At 38.6% G+C, this 19307-nt stretch overlaps 1 protein-coding gene across 1 annotated transcript in view; it reads left to right on the plus strand.

The window, feature by feature from the left end:
* The first annotated feature begins 3275 nt into the window (after window positions 1-3275).
* The window catches only part of LOC145492438 (igLON family member 5-like), a 40386-nt gene continuing 24354 nt past the window's right edge, over window positions 3276-19307 (plus strand). The window contains exons 1-2 of the mRNA XM_081471884.1: window positions 3276-3417; window positions 12077-12460. Coding sequence (XP_081328010.1) covers window positions 3351-3417; window positions 12077-12460 — 451 coding nt within the window. The 5' untranslated portion in view covers window positions 3276-3350. The remainder of the gene's footprint in view (window positions 3418-12076; window positions 12461-19307) is intronic.

Below are 19307 nucleotides of genomic sequence, written 5' to 3' on the forward strand. Positions count from 1 at the left end.
TTTTTTCAGTCCCTAGTTTTCAAGTAAATTTCGATTATTGCATAAGAAGAGAAAAAACCTGAGAAACGTTTTTTTTTTTTATTCGAATCCTGTTCCTTAGTATAATTAAGGTAGTCCTTAATTAGTCCCTTTTGGGACTAAAGGCTGTTTATTATTTAATCCACTTCTACCATTTCCATTCCCCCATACGGGAAAAGCGAAAGTGGAAACTGAATTATAAATTGATTGATTGATTGATTGATTGATTGGTTGGTTGGTTGGTTGGTTGGTCGGTTGGTTGGTTGGTTGGCTGATTGATTGATTGATTGATTGAGAAACATCTTTTTCGGTTGATTTGGTGATATTGAAAAAGATATCACTTTCCAATTAGCCAATAACCTATTGTGTAAATATTGCACTAAAAATGAAAAGTAAAAGAAAACAAAAAAACAGAAAGAAAAAGACGAAGACGGGATCATATGGGAAATCAAGGAGTGCATCATCTCTCTCCTAAGTTGCCAACATCTAATGCGTTACAGGATATTCATGGATTTTTTTGACTTATCTCTGTTATCTTTCCTGTGCGCTGCTTCAGATTTGCACATTTCAGTTTCCCCGACATTTTGTGATGTCAATGCTTTGCTCTGGACGTACTGTCGCAAAGCTCTTGTCTAGTGTAGCACAGTCACGTTACGTTGAAAGCGATAGAGTGGAGCCAGTGAACTCTTTAAAAACGCACATTCCATAGGACTCCATATCCGGGTATAAGAAAAAGAAATTAAAAGGTGGCTGACCAAGCAATGAACCCTGCTCCAGCAAAGACACACCAAACAAACATATGGCAAATAACACACACGACTTCTTTTTCCTAAAACTTCGTTCATCTATTTAATTACATTTTGAAATTTATATACATCTAGCCGCTTTATGTATGTACAATACAAACAATATATTCCTGAAATATCCTGTTACAAGCAAAGCATATCCTATATTCCACATTTTTACTTTTATATCAGATACGTTGTCTTGGCGACAACGGTCTCCTATAAACTTTTTCCAGTCGTCTAACTGTTAGAATTTAATTTGACAATCTCTACAGGAACCTCGCCGTTGTTCTTTCATATTGGTACGTGTGGTTGTGGTCTCCACGCTGGTCTCAAGAAATGTCACAAGGTGGCTTTTCTTTTTTTCCTGAGAAGGAAATAAACCTCGTGGACAACACACGGATATCTATTTCCTTCTGTCACAGTCACGTCATCTTTTTCCTTACACCACGTGAGTAATATAATCGTTTTCTTGCATGTTCATCTCTATCTTCGGATTCAGACCCTCGCTGCCGCACTTAGTTTAGAGGTATACCTCGGTCTGGGCTGAGCGTGTTTTGAGTCGTTCGTGAAGATTCTGGTCTCTGAACATCACCCGAGTCTTGCAGTGCAGGCCTTACGAGTTGACCATGAACATTAAAATACGGCTGGAAAATAAACGAGAAAAACAAATTAAATGAGAGGTAAGATATCATGAAACAAATGATGGAAGTGTAACATGTTAGGCACTAATTGCATTATGCATAACGCAAGAACACAAGGGGTCGCTGTATTGTTATACCGAAATAATAAAATTTCCCACCTTTAAGATGTAAAAAAAAAAAGTTATGGATATTAATGCTCAGTTCTATTTATTTGGGTCATTCTGTTTTGTTTGAGTACGCCACTATTCACGCCTTGAACACCACTCTATTAGATACTTAGTAAAAAATTTGGGTCCAATTTTCACGAATATTCTCCTTTTCGCAAGTCAAGAGCGGCCTGTTTCGAGGGAATATACCACCGGACAACCCGCTGTTTGAGAGATTCGGGCAACTGAATATTAAGATACCTGTATAAAGTACAAATACCGATTGGTAACGGTCTTAAGAATTTGAGGAGGAAAGAGTTCTTGATAAGCCTAGATTTCAATTCAGTTTTTAACCTTAATTCTTTTTTTGTTTGTTTGTTTGTTTATTTTTTTCTTTTTCTTTTTTTTGTTTTGTTTTGTTTTGTTTTTTTTTTTGGCCTGTAGACGCTGGTGGATTCAGTATGGCGCCGTTTTAATCCGATCTTGAATCTCTCCCGACCGCTTACTTAAAATTTGAAGGAGGCTCAGACCGGTGAGAATCTGTATATTGAGAAGATTAAAAATGTTCACACGAGTCAGATGAATGACGGCAAATAACCAAATATATAGGTACGATATTTTCACACGCCTTGCTCACGCTTTCATTTACAATTTGAGAAAAAGAGATTGTTCTAAAATGCAAATTCGGAGCACATACTCACGCGGATCGTGTTTGTTGCTGTTGGACAGTGCCTCTTTTCTTGGAGGATTTTGCATTTTAGCGACTGGGGACGTCAACGTAATAGAACCAAGACAATAAACGAGCCTGATATGGCACCGAACGGTTACCAAAAAAGGAACGCTTAAGTATATTTACCGCAGCCGAATTCGGCCACAAATCGGAGAACATCAAACCAGTGACTTTGCTACTTCAAAAAACCAGGACAGTAGACACGGCTTTTGATTGGCTAATTGTGTATTTGGATTAGGTAATCGGGTTTAATTAAACATGACACTGTCATTTCTTTTATGTGTGGTTGTTTTGGGGTACTATACTAATAGCGAATTCAAAAAAAGAAATTGAGAACGAGAAGCCTACGTAACCGGCATTAGTTGTAGCTTTCAAGGAGACATTTTCTTTTCAATAATGAAAATTTTAAGCTGTTCAAGACTGAAATAAGTTGTCAGGGCTGTGCTGTAAAGGCGCTCGGGTGCCACAGGCGACAAACGTTTGCCTTCGGGCGACTAGAAAAAACTTACTTTTTTCATATAAGCTTAAGTGCTGAGCACCAACGATTTCATAGTTTGGAACCTTCGGGCTCCTTGTAATTTTTTTTTTTAGACCACAGCCTTGGTTGTTACGATTAAAGAAAACTGGATGAGGAAACTTAAGCTAAATACATAAAATTACCTCTAAGGTTGGCTACTTCGTATTTTTTATATTTCATTCCGCTAATTCTTCGCTTTCAAAGTACCACCGTATTTACTGAAAAATAGAAAGCAGAAAGCTCAGTTTAAATGACATTCAAATTTTCGCTCTGATATACACTATGAATTGTGTTTCCAACTGAATAAGACTCTGTTCTGCTTTTAAATACGAAAGTAAACCATTCCTAGGGGGCAGTTTCATGGTTTGAAGTATCTGTTTAATCAACAGGATGGACAACTACCTAGCAGGGGATGGGAACATATTCCTGATACCCATAATTCTCTGGTTTATTGTTATAACAACTGATCGAAACAACCACTTTGTAAATAAATTATCGGACAAATGAATCATGGCGGAAGTTGCTGCAAATAATGTCTGGTTCCTGGCAGTTGCTCTTACTTTTCTTCCTCTTACAGGTAAGATTGGTGTTACTACCTCTCTTGAGTTTGGATTGTAATCTTAAGACTCGACCAGTCTATAGATTTCCTCAAGAAACATTCCTTTAAAGTTTAAATTTAAGGAACAGTAAATATGCTGGCGGTAGTTGAGATATAACCTGTCTTATTTAACTCGCAATCAAGTACATATTGCTAGATTATGCTTTCGTAACTCCGGCGCAGGATTCAACAATCTTAGACTTACAATTAAGATGAAGACGGCCACAATTTTATTGTTCAAGCTGCTGCTACTCTTATTTTAAAATTCATCATCAAGGCATCAGCACGGAAGCGTGTCTTGCAGTATTGTGCATATATTACTTTTATCGATATTTTCCGCTTTCAGTTGGTAGATCAATTCAAGTATTACCACAGGGTGTTGATAAGAGAGACCCTGTGTTAATTTGTTTGTTGTTTGACTGTAAATGTATTTTCGTTTCCGCTCTAAGAAGGCGTTTGTACTGAAGCGTTACGCATGAACAGTAAGCTATTAAAGTTTGAGTTCTTGATCGGGAGTGTAAAAATTTCTTGTCACGATACATGTATTATATATGCATAATAATAAAAAAAATGATATTATAGTTTTATTTCTCTAGACATCCTGCTTGGGAAATTTGTTTTTTCAGTTGTTCTTACAGCACCTAAAACCCTTTCTAGGAGTAGCGAGTCAATAAAAGTAATAAGTCTGATGGAGAGCATGGCGAGTATTCTACAAAGTTCTCAGAACACAGAATATGGCTGTTTTGCTAGTTTTGTAATTATTCGTGCGTTCTCTTTTTCGTTTGTTAATCCTTTTAATCTCTGTGCTTATTAATTTATTGCTAAGCTTAATTACACACTAATTATAAAAGGATAACCCTCTTTTTTTCGCAATGGTTGTACTCACAAGTACTATATTCAGTTGTTCAGTATTGATTTCTGTATATTAGCAACTCTCTAAAGCCAAGTTCCCACTTGTGAGATAAGCGTAACACAAGTAAAATAAGCAAAAGCATAAGCGCAAGGAAAAGAAACTTGTTCCTTTTTCTTGCGCTTGCGCTTATGCTTATTTCACTTGTCTTGTGCTCATCTCACAAGTGTGAACCAGGCTTTACAGTGTAATGTGAACCGTTTCTTTGTTTAATTAAGGTTACTCCTTAAACACGGAGCGATCCCATAAAAGGCAAGGGCACGCCACCTTTGAAGCACTTTGTTGGCTTTTTTGTGCAATGGTAGAAAGCCGAAATAATGGTCGGATAACATATACGTCGTGGAGAAATAGCGTTTTTTTTTTTTTTTCATTAAAACGACGGAGTCATTTACGTAGAATAATATAAGGTAAATAATAAAAATACAGTGAAAATAAAATTTATATTAACACTTCAGAAGATGCCTTTGGAAGAATAAAAACGATGAATTATCTTCGACACTTCACGGAACATCCAAATTTCGCCGCTAACTAAAATAACAAAGCTGATGCCTTCGATCAACAAGCTATCTGTTTCCATTTATCTCCGCATGCCGAGAACGAAAACAAATCTCGTAAGAGGTGATTTTGGTTAGCCTGTGAACACAGACGGATTTTGGTGGGGTATTTAAAATTATTCAGATTTATGAGCGTTATGATGGTGCAAACAAAATGCAAATTGAAAAACGCTGAGTTATTCCTCAAACTGTTCTATATTTAGAGCAAAGAAATTGGAAACAAAGTACTACGAAGAAACAAGAGAACTTGAAAAATGGCAAAGTGAGATTTCGCCTGAATATTGACGTTAGAAAGGAGGAGGAAGGCTCATGGCTAAATGCAATAAAAACAAAAGTTGCGTTCGCAAAAGGCCGACTGAATTTTAGCCCTAAGAGTGTAGCAGCAGCCAATGTTCACCTTATTTAATTTCCTTTAGATAACTGGCTGAAGAATAACCATATTACCGTAGATATAGTATATACCCTTCTCAGTCTGTTGTTGTTGTTGTTGTTGTTGTTTTTTACGAGTTTTGGTTTCCAAACTTATTTCTCAACTGCGTTAATCCTCGAAGGAGCAAAGACACTCTGACATCAAAAGTACTAGACACGGCATTCTATAAATTTGAGTGAACAGCCCGAATTCATAGGCTTTCGCATGTGGAGGAACAAAATTATGAAGTTGAAATTAAAAAAGTCAATTTTCTTTGTAAACTCTTCTCCTGAAGCTATCGTTCAGATCATTTAGTTCAAAAGGCATTGGTTACTTGTGAAATAAAACAGAAAATTAGACCCGCGGCTCTCCAGAATTTTGTGGCAACGCGCTAAAATTAGGCCTTAGTGAATAAGCAAATCAAATAGGAGCATTGGTCGTCCGTTGAGAGTTGTCATTGGCAGGCTGAACATCTCAGCCTCGTTATATAGGATCGCTCCGTGTTTAAACCTTCTAGGGGCTACCCTCGCTAAATTTCCTTTTTTTAACCAAATTAAAGTTCATTGTTTAAGGTAACATTTTTAGAAAAAAATGAAAATAAAATATTAAAAGTGCGCGATGTATTGGGAAAAAGAGATTTTAAGGAGTCACTGATACCCAAAAGTATGGACTCCTCAGTGACCTTTCGCGGGAAACTGCTTATTCCAGAGATCCTATATCAAACACTTTTAAAGGTCAAATGCAACGAAATTGGGCCTAGTTTGATTATAAGTTAAAATAAAAGATACTAATCCAAATAATCATAATCCAAAACTTTACCTGATTTAGTCAAAAAGCCGCCGAGATATTAGACCTTGAAAACAGCCATTTTTCTTCGCTTTACAAACGGAACGGTTCGTGGAAACTTCGGGCAATTGTCAGAACTGGATTTTGTGACGTCATAATTGGTTAACTCCCGTTCAGAACAACAAAGTATTAGGGCAAATATGAGTGTTTTGTGCAGCGTTAATTGTAGCAATCATTCGAAAATCTGTGGTATGAGCCTGGTTACATCCCTTTAAAGGATGAGAAGCGATGTAGGGAACTGTTTCATCTAGTTTCATCTCATCTTCGCGCTACCAGCAAACATTTCAGCAGAAACCTCGAAGCGGTATCTTTCGTAATCGCTAAGCAGGGTCTCGAGTTCACGCCCGAAAACCTTCGAAGCTGTACCATATGCCGTAAAGCCAAGCGTTGACGACGAACATCCAAGAAACAAACGCTCTACCCACATGGAATGTAATTGTTCGGCAGCGGCAGCCATATTGTGAAGAGCAGAAAGCGTGGTAAAGCCCGGGGTAAAGTCGCTGTATTTAACAATTATTCAGCGAAGTGGAGGTAAATATCCACCACTTTCACCGACACTGAGGTGAATAATTGTTTTAGCATATACCACACAAGTTGAATAACTAGCGGACCAAAGAGTAACCTTATTTGTTTAAGAGTGATTTTATTTGAAACGGGAAGCCATTTTGTTTTTCTTCGGCTGCTCGGGGGTGAATAGTACTTGGCTAATCACCTCCGAGGTAGCCAATCAGCTTGTGCGAAAAGTACTATTCACTTGTGAGGTATATACTAAATAAAACTATTGCGAGGTTTTTATTATATCAAGTTTAACTTTTTGGATTCACAATCTCATTTTCCAAACTTAGTCTAGTTGAAATAAAAAAAAAGGAACTAGAAAAGTGTGATTGTTGTCATTTAACATGATTTCACGCCATCGTGATTTGTAAATAATTAACAATTATTCACTGAAGTGGAGGTCCATCACTTTCACCGACACTGAGGTGAATAATTGTTTTGGTATATACCACACAAGCTGAAGAATTAGCGGACCAAAACATTATTTTTGTGTGACAAGCGGTTAGTAGTAGTAGTAGTAGTAGTAGTATACTTTATTTACCCTCGGATTGTAGAGTAGCTTTAACAGCTAATGTCTCCGAGCATTTCAACAGCACAATGGGCAGAGACCAGACCACAACACCGGGAACTTCGTGCCTTGCTCTTTACGATTAGTGTGTGGGTTCTTTAACGTCCCCTGCTGACCATAACAGTGAAGATGCAGGAGACGGGGCCTACGGTTTATCGTCCTTATCCGAGAAGCCTAGAATATCTAACCATTTGCAGATGTCATTGCAAAGGCAGCATATTCTCCTCAGTTATTTTAAGACCCTGAGTGTTGGTCCGGTCTGGGGCTTGAAGCCGAGACCTTCCGCACGGTAGTCCGACGCTCTACCAACTGAGCTAACCGGTCTCTTGCACCGGCTGCTCGGAGGTGAATAATACTTGCTAATCACCTCCGAGTAAACCAATCAGAGCACGCAAAAAGCACTATTCACTTGTGTGGTATATACTAAGCTTAATTAAGACTTCATTCTTTAAAAACGCCTAAATAAATCATCTCGAATTACCTATTTTCTGCATCAACATTGTTATTAGTTGAACAAAATATAAACATACTTTTTACAAGAGTATTGAGCAGTTTTTCAGTCGTAACTTCAGTGCTGGGATGAAGTGTCAGGTTGGTTTCAGTGCATCCCGTGTCAAGGAAGAGGGATGGGGGTACTAGCCTGGAAAGTGGAGTCAGATTCGTGAAGTAGAGTAATGTCAGTGTGACTCGAGCTTTGAGTGATAACTGAAAGATGCCATACTAAAGCAGACATACAAATTAAACCCATAAATGGTATCCAATGCTTTTATCCAGGATTTCATAACTGACAGGCCTAAACCAAGAACATAGTACGACTATATTCTCTTACCTCTGACTTGCAACCCTTAGTGATACTTTGTGGAGAGAAAAAGAAGACAAGGCATTTCACCCGAAATACCCTTAGTCAAGGCCGTAGCTACTGTAAGGCAAACCGAGCCACTTGCCTCAGTCATTTTTTTCGTTTCTGTTGTTTCTTTTTTGAAGGCGAAGTAAAACACTGCTAAATATCTAGGAAGAGAATTTTACTGTGGACATTGCCTCGGTCATATTTTTTCCTGGCTATTGCCCCTGTAAGTAATGCTATAATATTGTGGGAATTTTCATTGTTCATCAGCGTGCTGATAAATAAACTTTTTGCTGGAAAGATGGACTGAATGCAACAATCACAAGCCCCTTTGCATGATATAAATGGTACTTCTTGATGAAGACTAGCAGTAAGCAGTTGTTGTGTTGTGATCTATAACTCTAGTGACCCCACCATGAGACAAATGATAATATAACAATTCTCATCGTTTTACTATGCAAAAAGAGACAACAAGCATCCACAGGGCTTTCACATGAGATTTCCTCCACTGGGAGTTTGCAATAAATTTATCAAGGTCAGTAACCTCTTTTTAAATCCTAAGAGAGCTATTTATTTCTCTTTGAGCGTGTCTAGTTGAAACGGAAGAAATAACTTATCTGTCTGGATTTGTATGTTCTTGTATGAAACATGTTGAGGTGGGTGTGCCATAATTATCCCTTCAGGTGCCAATGGGTTAATTCATATCTGTTCTGTCAGAATATTTTTTGTTTTGAACATCTCATGTTTCTAATTGAGGCCAGAGTGATTATTTGGAAACCAAAACCAGGATCTTTACATTTAGTACATGTACTGTATGTCATTTAATTTATAAATAATAAAGTTTAATTGATGTTTAGCTGATGTGGTGTGAATAGCGACTGGAAGCTACGTGTATAATGCTTCAGTGAGCAAGTAAGTTAGTAATTTATCAAAATACACGGACACATTTTAAATGGGCAGGTAAGCGCTTATACATGCAACGAAGAGTATCACAAAGGTTGAATAAAAGCAATTTAAATATATAATCCTACAGTACTGGTCATTGTGGGAGGTGCAGTAGCCTCATGGTTAGTGCGCTCGACTCAGGAGCGCACAGTCCGGGTTCGAGCCCTGTCCGGGGACATTGTGTTGTGTTCGTGGGCACTCTACTTTCACAGTGCCTCTCTCCACCCAGGTGTATGAATGGATACTGGTGAATTTAATGCTGGGGGGTAAGCCTGCGGTGGACTAGCATCCCATCCAGGAGGGAGTAGAAATACTCCTGGTCGCTTTATGCTACCGAAACCGGGATAAGCTCCGGCCTGATGAGCCACTTGGCTCGTATGTAGACATTACCTTTTACCTCCCTAACAGCCATATTTTTCAATTCCATTCATTTACGACTGATACATTTTCAACAAATTTACTTTTTTGTTAAGAAAATAGTATTCGAGATTCCACTAATGTTATTTTGTAATTTTATTTGGTTTTCCTTCAAAATGTCAATCTTAATTCCCTGACACAAAATAAAATTACCTAACCTTGATGAAATAATTTTCCCTAGAACTTTTCTGACCTGTGAAAACTCTGCAACCCATAGCATTCTAACGACGAAAAAGCAACTACATGTCATGTAAAACGACAAAAACAAGATGAGCTTAAACGTTAAACGTTCGCCCAAAACAACTATCAGTAAGGGCTTATATCAGGTGAGCTGATCAACTTTTCTTACTGACAGAGAAAATTGTAAACATCATCTTTTGCAAAATAAAACAAGGCAAAGACTCGAAGATGAACTTTATTCATTAATTTATTACTGATCTTTGAACAGCAGTTTTCAACATATTCAGAAAGGCTCACCAATCCATGTGGTCGATTCTTTCGTTGTTGATATCGTGATGCCATCTTGGTCACTCGACGAGTCTGATCCACTGAAGTTTATATCGACTGAATCGTTGCCTGATTCCCATGGTTCGAACTTAAACGGCCGTATCTGGGCATTTCCAAATAAGACATCAGGATCTTGGTCTATTTTATACATCGGCAAGTCAATAAACGCCAGGAAATCCTTGAAACAAACTCAGTAATTTCAGGTAAATTATTTGGTTGCGAAAATGAGCTCGCCAAATATGACGACACAAATACCTATAATTTCGTTTCCACTCCAAGCGCGGCCATTTCTGGTTCGTTTTCGTGAAGCTCTCGGAAATCGTCGGATTTTCGTGTCTTGGGCGCCACAGTTCACACAAAACTTATTTTTAAGAGTTGATTCTGCTTCATGTTGGTATAACTGACTTTTTTATGAAGGTGTTTCGACAAACGAAAAATTGTCAAAATTTCGTTGCATTTGAACTTTAATTTTACATTTCATGTCCGTCGAGAGTGCCGCGTTGTGATCACGTTTCGGCTTCTTTTTGTTTTGTCGCTCATCGCTGTCTTTCTGTTTGGCCTATTATTAACCACCGACCTAAAACATGTAGGCCGAAAACGTGAACGTAATATTGTGAACGCCAGGCGCTCTGCTACTTCACTGGCTAGAGGCTTCTTGAGTTGACATATAAAAAAAAAATCGTTTCTCCGGTTCTCGAAAATAAGGAAGTAAGATACTTTTTCAAATCACCTGTTCTTGCACTAGACGGTGTCTGAAGAAAGCAAAATCGTGAAAGGCTAAGTCAAGGTTGCATATTGCAAATCGCTTAACTAAGTCACCCTCGATAGATGACTCTAACCATTCCGAGAACTCGCGTCTCAAAATCACCTAGAATAGAGAAGTAAAATTACGATTATCGCTTGATAATTTAAGTTTTTCACGGGTCACGCAAAACCTTCGGGTCACGGATCACGAAGAGTAATTTCCTAAATTCAAGTTTCACGGAAAACTGAAATCAGCTAATCACGCATCACGAGTACCCCTGAAAAGGCGTGACCATAGGCAGCCCAGACGTTGAATACGATTAATACGTGACATTATCCCGTTGGCGATTGCGTTACAATTTTAACCGTTTATAAAACAATGTAAAAGAATGCTTCGAAAATATGCTTTTTTTTAATTAAAAAAAGTAAAAGGAGTGTTTATTGTGACAAAAACTAGAGCTAAGCTTTACAAAATGCTATAATATTTACATAATTTGATGTCTGTTAAACCTGTAGAACATGTTTCCGTATCTAATCATGATATCATGGTTACTACAACTAATACTAATACTACTATCATCATCATAACATTAATTAACATATTCCATACAAATTGGTATATACAAGGTAAAAGTAAGTAAAAGAAATAAACTATTAAAACCTATTTCAACAGTGTTTACATAATGGCTCCCTCCTGGGTTTCAACGTCAATATCGGTATATTACAAGGTAAAAGTAGATAAAAGAAATAAACTATTAAAACCTATTTCAACAGTGTTTACATAATCGCTCCCTCCTGGGTTTCAACGTCAATATCAATGTTCTTAAAGTCACAAAAGTCTTTCCTTCTAGCTCTTGAACCTATTAGGCAGATTAGTGCGGATCTTAGTAAAGCGAAGGATGTCCTTGCTCTTATCCAGGAGATTCGAAAATATGCTACGTTTAATTTAAATAAAAGTGGCTTACCTTATGTTTGTATTGCGTGTTTTTTTGTTGTTGTTGTTGTTTTTTGTTTTTTTGATGTCCCTGTGTTCCTGGAGGCGGTTTAGAGCCATTTAGATATGATTGGTCAAATACTGTCACATGAAACGTGTCCAACACCACCTGAGCTTACTTTTAATAAAAATGTCATTTTGTTGTCTTTTGAAAATTATTCGATCGTTCAGAAAATTAAGCGCATAAAAATTGGTCGCAAAATTTGTAGAGGATGCTCATACTAATGTTCTGACGGTTTCCCCAGCGGATAATCGAGCATGTCATCTGTGAGCCTAGCTTTTAAAATGTAGTTTAGAAAATCGAAGAAACAAAATAAATTTCTGAGTAATATTTGATATTTTTAGCGACTTCAGTGACGTGGACAGCTCCTCCTCCTCAGTGGACTCAGACGGATCAAAATGAAATCAGAACAGTTGATAAGCCAGTGTTAAATGGAAGTACTCAGGTGCCTCTGAGGTGGAGTTACACTCTGTTATCTGGTTCACTGACATCAACCACATTTTCTGTAAGATTTAATGATGGCAGTTTCAATGATATTGCAACACGTATTGGTAATGTTATTACATTATTTAACAACAATGATTACGGAGCACATTTTCATATCAGTATAAGTGAACAGGCCACCTTGATGATAAACAGAGTCACTGAAACAGAAGAAGCGGTTTATCAATGCAAGCTTACAACGGATTCAAACCAATGGAGCTACAGAATACGAGTCATTGCAACGGGTGAGCATTGTTATGTTTATTGTACTAATCTATGAAGAAGAATTTACTTTTCAGTGCAAGCTTCAGCTTCAGAATAGACCACGTTCGATATATCAATATTCTAACATGACTCCGAGGCTTTCGGGTCAAAATTTTGATTTTTAACTTTTTTTTTTTGGTCTCTCAATAGACCATTTTACAGTTGTCTGCTCAGTGACCTGGCCTTTGTATGGCAACGAGGCTAGAGTTGACCTTGTTTTGATACAGACCTCACTGCTTTTGTCATGTAAATGCACCTAGTTAGCATCAGAACAACTTGTTTTACACAACAAAAGCAGTGAGGTCTGTATCAAAACAAGGTCAACTCTAGCCTCGTTGCCATACAGAGGCCAGGTCGCTGAGCAGACAACTGTAAAATGGTCTATTTCCAAAATAGACTTAGAAAGAAAACAACACCAAATATAGAAGTTTGTCTTTGGAAGCCTCGGAGCCATGTTAGAATATTGATATATCGAACGTGGCCCATTCTACATGTTGCAATATTTGGAAATGAGTGTAAGAAATATTACGAATATTTCAACTTCGGGTGAAAGACAGAATACATGAAGGACTATCTTCACCTCTGCGATATACAGGCAAAGTGCTCAGTACCAACACAGCTATAAAGCGAACTAGTGGCTGAGCCCCAAAGGAGAACAAAACTCATGAGCCCAGAACTAAAGGGGCCTAATTTGCTAGTTCAGCATGCATACTGCTAGTATTGGTAGTGGACTGATATGAAAAGGATAAAAAGTAGTAAATGCCCTACTGTGCCTTGCTTTGGCCTGTGGTTCGCCTCATATGAGAGCCGGCTCTTTTAGCTCCTTAACGCAGTTACATGCCCCCCCCCCCCCCCACCCCACCCCACCCAACCACAACTGACCCTTTTCTCTCGGCAAATCACCATTTCCTAGATTAAGATACGACCTTTGATGAGTTACAAATGCATTGCATTTTCAAGAATTTTTAGTAAAAATTACTTTAGCATCTATTAGTATATACCAAACAAGTGGATAGTGCTTTTCGCACATTCTGATTCGATTCGTTACTCAAACTCGAAATAGTGTTTGCTTACTAAATTGAGCAAAGCACCCCGGATTAATTCAACCTTGAAGAAAGGTATGCGCTGTCGCGATGCTGCTAAAAGGAAAGCAGTAAGAACAAAGAAGTCTCAAGACTGGGCCAATTACAGAAAGTTACGAAATTGAATAAACAATAAAGTGAAAACCACTAAGGCATCCTATCATCACATTAGTTTTACTCAATCCGAAGGAAACGCTCAAAGGACTTGAAAAACTACTACTAATCTCATGTCTCGTCGTCAAAACAACAAGATAGTAAAGGAAGTGAAAGTAAATGACATCTCTAACCGTAACTCTAACGAGATTTCCAACGCCTTTAACAAAGCGGTAGCAAGGGAAGGGGCCAGGGGGACCCGTACCCACCCCAATTTTTTTTATCCCAAAAGTAAAAACAAACGTGTATAAAAAGCTGAAAATAAAATCTGAGCTCCCAGTCATATCACACAACTTTCCGCTGAATAACCTCTATGTCTCCATTTCCGCAATTCATATTTGCACGTCTTTTATTTATTTTTTACCGTTGTTAAAGCGGGTCAAGACTTACCTGTGCTAAACCACGGGAGGGGCCAGGCTAAACCACCTCATGCCTCTGCATGTCCACCTTATGCTTCTGCGTTTGCCTCTAAGGCAACTCAGACAGTTTAATAACGAACTAATACCCGACTCGGAGTCTCTGAAAGGTAAAACACTTGCTTGAGAGCGAGACAGTTGATTTTGTTATTTTGTAATTGACGTTCTAAGTGTTATACTTTTTCAATCCGGCATTGCTTTGCTGGGACAGTGTAGGAGGTAACTTGCGATACGCGTAAATTACAGATAGCTCTTGGAGAACGCTGGAAATAGCATTTCCAAACCTCTAGATTTCAAAATTTTGTGGACGGCATGCCCCCAGACCCCCTAGCGCCTCGTGCCTTCGGCGCTCGATTATGTGTTCCCTGGTTTTTCCCCTTGCTACGACACTGTTTAACAAACATTTTTCAACTATAAGGCCCAAGCTAGCCCGCGACATACCTTTAACTTCGGACGAGGAGTCTACCTATTTAAAGAATACTCCTGAAAATTACAACAAATTCTGTTTTCGTCCAGCTACAAGCAGTGTTATCTTTACCCATCTAAATAGATTACCTAAAACTAAAGCTAGGGGGCTAGATAATATCTCTGCTAAGTTGATTCGTGAGTATGCTGATATTATTTCAGGCCTGTTATGCGATCTGTTTGATAAATCCTTGATGCCTGGCGTATTTCCTGACGACCGGAAATGTGCAACAACAACAACAGCAACAACAACAACAGCAACAACAACAACAGCAACAACAACAACAGCAACAACAACAACAGCAACAACAACAACAACCATTTATTTGTACTCACAATTTGTAAAATAATTACAATAAACATTAAATTAGTATAGAGTACTGCCTGCCCAAAATAACCATAAGGGCTAAAAAGAATGGGCAGTGCAAGAGTGACTCCGCTGTTTAAGGTTGCTCAAAACATTTTCCAGCACTTAGATTTTGTTTGGTCGTTATAACCAATCTTTGCCACTTGATGCTACAATCATGGTATCGAAAAAACTGCCCAATCATTGGTGACACGTTGTTATCATTTTCGTCAAACAATAGGTTATCATAGCAACAGTATGAAATCTTAAAAACACCCTTAATTACAGCTTTAGCGGCTTATAATTCAAAAATGGCACCGTGAATTATTTTTTATATTCGCTTCATCTCTTCATCGCTTCATCCTACAGAAACCGTGATAAGCTGATGAGCCATTTGGCTCGTATGCAGACTTTACCGTACCTAATTACAATCCACGACAAAAGTCCTTAGCACACCTTGATCAGATAGCACGAAAATGCGTTGACAAGGCATTTTGGGGACAATACCTCATGACATCATTAGAATAGTAATAATAATCATATCAAGGACACTCAAGGTCACTGGTAATCATGTCATACATGTATGACCGCGGTGCATAATTTCTAACGTTAATCATGTCAAGTTCGCGCGTACCTTGTGTTGCTTGACGTCAGTGAAGAAGCAAAAACATGACTTCAATTCTTTTTCATTCCATGTATAATAAAACAATTATTAGATTCGGTTTTTGTGATATCCAGAATAATCAACAGACTTGATCCAGTATGGGGACATTCCTTTTAATAGTACACCAAACACGAAATACCGTGTTTGACCAAATTTACAATCTCCGAGAAGGGAGTTAATAATACGGCGCGTAACGGGGTATTTTTGGCGAACTTTGAGGTGTTTGGTAATGTGATCAAACACTAACTTTGAGTATTTGATATATCTTCTCAGTCGATACTAACACTAAGGAGAAAACGGAGTAATAAAATCGTAAAAAAAAATCAGATATCCAAACACCATCACGGTCATGATTTCCTATGTTTAAACTTGATGAATTTTTATTAATGATCATGAGTTCGAAAAGCTTTCTTCAAGCCTTTGTTCAGTTACGCTTATCCCCACGTGTAAATTTTAATTTTTAGGTTGCAGGGATCGCCACAACAAAATTGCTGTTCGAAACCTAAGCTCCTGGCCAGGGACCTGTCGTGATTTATCCACTAGCACTAAGAGATCTTATTTAGGCGTAAACACTTTCGTAATGCGTGCTGGATCTAAGGACAAGTACAGAAGGCACGTCCTTCGTCCCGTTTAGAGCAAGAATCCCCCCCCCCCAACTGCTTCTTTTCTTAGCCCTTCTGGATCCGTCGCTGCTTCGCGTGCATCCGCATTTGTTCTGACTTCAGACTTATGTTCTATTTCTAGGCTTAGGAAAGGCGGGCACCCCTCACACCAATCCACTTTGTGATCAGACTTCTTCTGAAAACTCAAAACTGGAGTTGTTCTGTAAAACACCTAGCAAAGCCACATTACCTGTTTTAGTGTCAGGGATGCGTTACTGTCATTGTACCTCTATTTTCAGTTCCTGTCAAGCTAATTAATGTCAGCCGTGACCAGACTGTGCTTGAAGGATCAAACATAGCTTTGGTTTGCGAAGCAACTGGTAAACCAACACCAAACATTACCTTGACCAGAATGCTGGAAGATGGTAGTGATGGTGAAGTACTGCCTCGGGGGCTTACTTGGAATTTTCCAAACATCGACCGAGCTGCTTCTGGAAAATACCGTTGTACAGCTAACAATGAATATGAAACTGTTAGCCAAGTTTTTAAAGTAAATGTTACATGTAAGTATTTTACGTAGCCATGCATGTAAGTATTTTATACGTATCCAAAACAATGTTTACGAACATAAAGAGTGCACCCTGGTCTATTAACAATCAACTGAACATAGTTCACGGTCTATATTTAATGTAACTGATTTATCTGCGTCTTGCATTCATAGAATCAAGACTCGCTCAATTCGGCTTCTGTAAAATTTTGGATAAAAGTCATAAAGCCTACCTGCGAAAACCCGAGCTTACAATTTTTACATGTACGTGTAAGAGGTCCCTGAACTAAAACACTCTATAAAAAATCCCCCTGCAATCTTCTAATTCTGTTTCTAAGGACTTTCAATATATTGTAGTTTTGACATTTAACCACAAGCAGCATTGAATGGAGGGGAAGGAAAAAGCGAAATTTTCACAAAATAGCATAACTCATGATCAACGAAAATGTCTCAACGATTTGGTTCAGAATTGTGAATACTTGCATGGGTTCTCTGGATACAACCTATATTCTTCTTGTTTAATGAAAACGAATAATTTTTCAGTCACAACCTTTTGACCGTCGTTCCTTTCGAACAGTCGCTACTGACATATACATTTGACGTGTACTGACAGTGAAATTTTATAGGTTTCTTTAGGAGGTTCTTAAGTGCAAGGGTCCAATACAGCCCACGTAGATGACGCATAATGTACAACACTCGAACATGACACGCTTACTGCCTCATTTACTAATCTGAAGGCGTCAGGTGACTGACGATACCCCAGCTAAAACTGAATAATATCCCAGTGAAATTCCCCAGTTTTCAAGAGATCGGGCGGGTGTTTGCAAAACATGTTTGAACGTTAATTAACACAGTAGCCTCCATTTGACATAACAAATATGCGCAGATGTTTGCCATTGAACATAAAATGTTCCTCGAAGCCCGCAGTTTTCCTCGAGCTTTGCTCTTAGCAGACTACTTCTCAGAAAATATAATATCCGAATATCGGAGCATACTTTCGCGCCAAATAGACTATGGTTCACTGAAGACTGGCATCCTGGTAAAGCAGTAAACATAGTTGATAAGTTAATAAAGATGGTGAATTTTAAGCTCGGTAATGAAATGTGGAGGTGAATTAATCAACATGACACGAGCGTGGGACAAAGAAAAATTCTGAGTCCCCGACAGGAATCGAACCCTTGACCTCCCGAACACCGGGCGGGCGCTCTATCCACTGAGCTACGAGAACTCATGGAGAGCAACGTCATTTAACTGAGTTCATATCTGACAGGTGTCCTGCATACTGCTAGGATCAACGCTATCGAAGTCATCGTGAGTAGTGATAAGTTAATAAAGACGGTGAATTTTAAGCTCGGTAATGAAATGTGAAGGTGAAGTAATCAACATGACACGAGCGTGACCCAAAGAAAAATTCTGAGTCCCCGACAGGAATCGAACCCATGACCTCCCGAACACCGTGCGGGCGCTCTATCCACTGAGCTACGAGAACTCATGGAAAGCAACGTCATTTAACTGAGTTCATATATATGACAGGTGTCCTGCATACTGCTAGGATCAACGCTATCGAAGTCATCTTTATTAACTTATCACTACTCACGATGACTTCGATAGCGTTGATCCTAGCAGTATGCAGGACACCTGTCAGATATATATGAACTCAGTTAAATGACGTTGCTCTCCATGAGTTCTCGTAGCTCAGTGGATAGAGCGCCCGCCCGGTGTTCGGGAGGTCATGGGTTCGATTCCTGTCGGGGACTCAGAGTTTTTCTTTGTCCCACGGTCGCGTCATGTTGATTAATTCACCTTCACAGTAAACATAGTTATAGTTAGTTTTTACTTTCATTTTCTTAGCCTCTTTTATTAATCTTTTAGATCCTGCCAAGATTGTTAAACTTCTAAGTGAACATGAAGTTGCAGCACAACAAAGTGTATCACTTGACTGTCAAGCAGAAGGAAATCCCCAGCCGACCTATACTTGGACTCCATGTGATCCACAGCAAAGTGCGTGTCAGAAGAGCGTGCTACATTTTCAAGCCAGTGACCAAAGTGTCTACACGTTCACCTGCAAAGTGGAAAATTACCTGGCCAGTGATAAAAGAAATACCACTCTTTGTAAGTTAGCAAGAGAAAAATTACTTGTTTACAAAAGGCTTTTCCGGCATTTGTAATCATTGACTGTCATGAAAATATTGTTACACGCATGTATATCATAGACAGATGTAATCTTTTATGCATAACAGTGTTAGTAACTCTTTGGTTACCCTTAACATTATATCAGCAGTTGCATCATGTCCTCTCCACTAGCTCTCTTTGTACTTTTTTTTTGTTACATGCACTTGGCCAGCGCAGTGTATGTTTGCTTCTCACAATAGTTGACGTAGCCGTTCTTGCATGGTCTCCTAATAGGGACCTTAAGCACATACGACGGCGACGGCGAGGACGACGCGTAGTAAAAAAATCATTTCTATTTTACTTTGGAATTTCGTATTATTTGGAACTATCTAGTGTGTCTGTCGGTATTAAAACCTGCCCCTACTGAATACGCTACGAATG

Source organism: Orbicella franksi, chromosome 7 (assembly GCF_964199315.1).
Source record: "Orbicella franksi chromosome 7, jaOrbFran1.1, whole genome shotgun sequence".
In the NCBI taxonomy this organism is placed as follows: domain Eukaryota; kingdom Metazoa; phylum Cnidaria; class Anthozoa; order Scleractinia; family Merulinidae; genus Orbicella; species Orbicella franksi.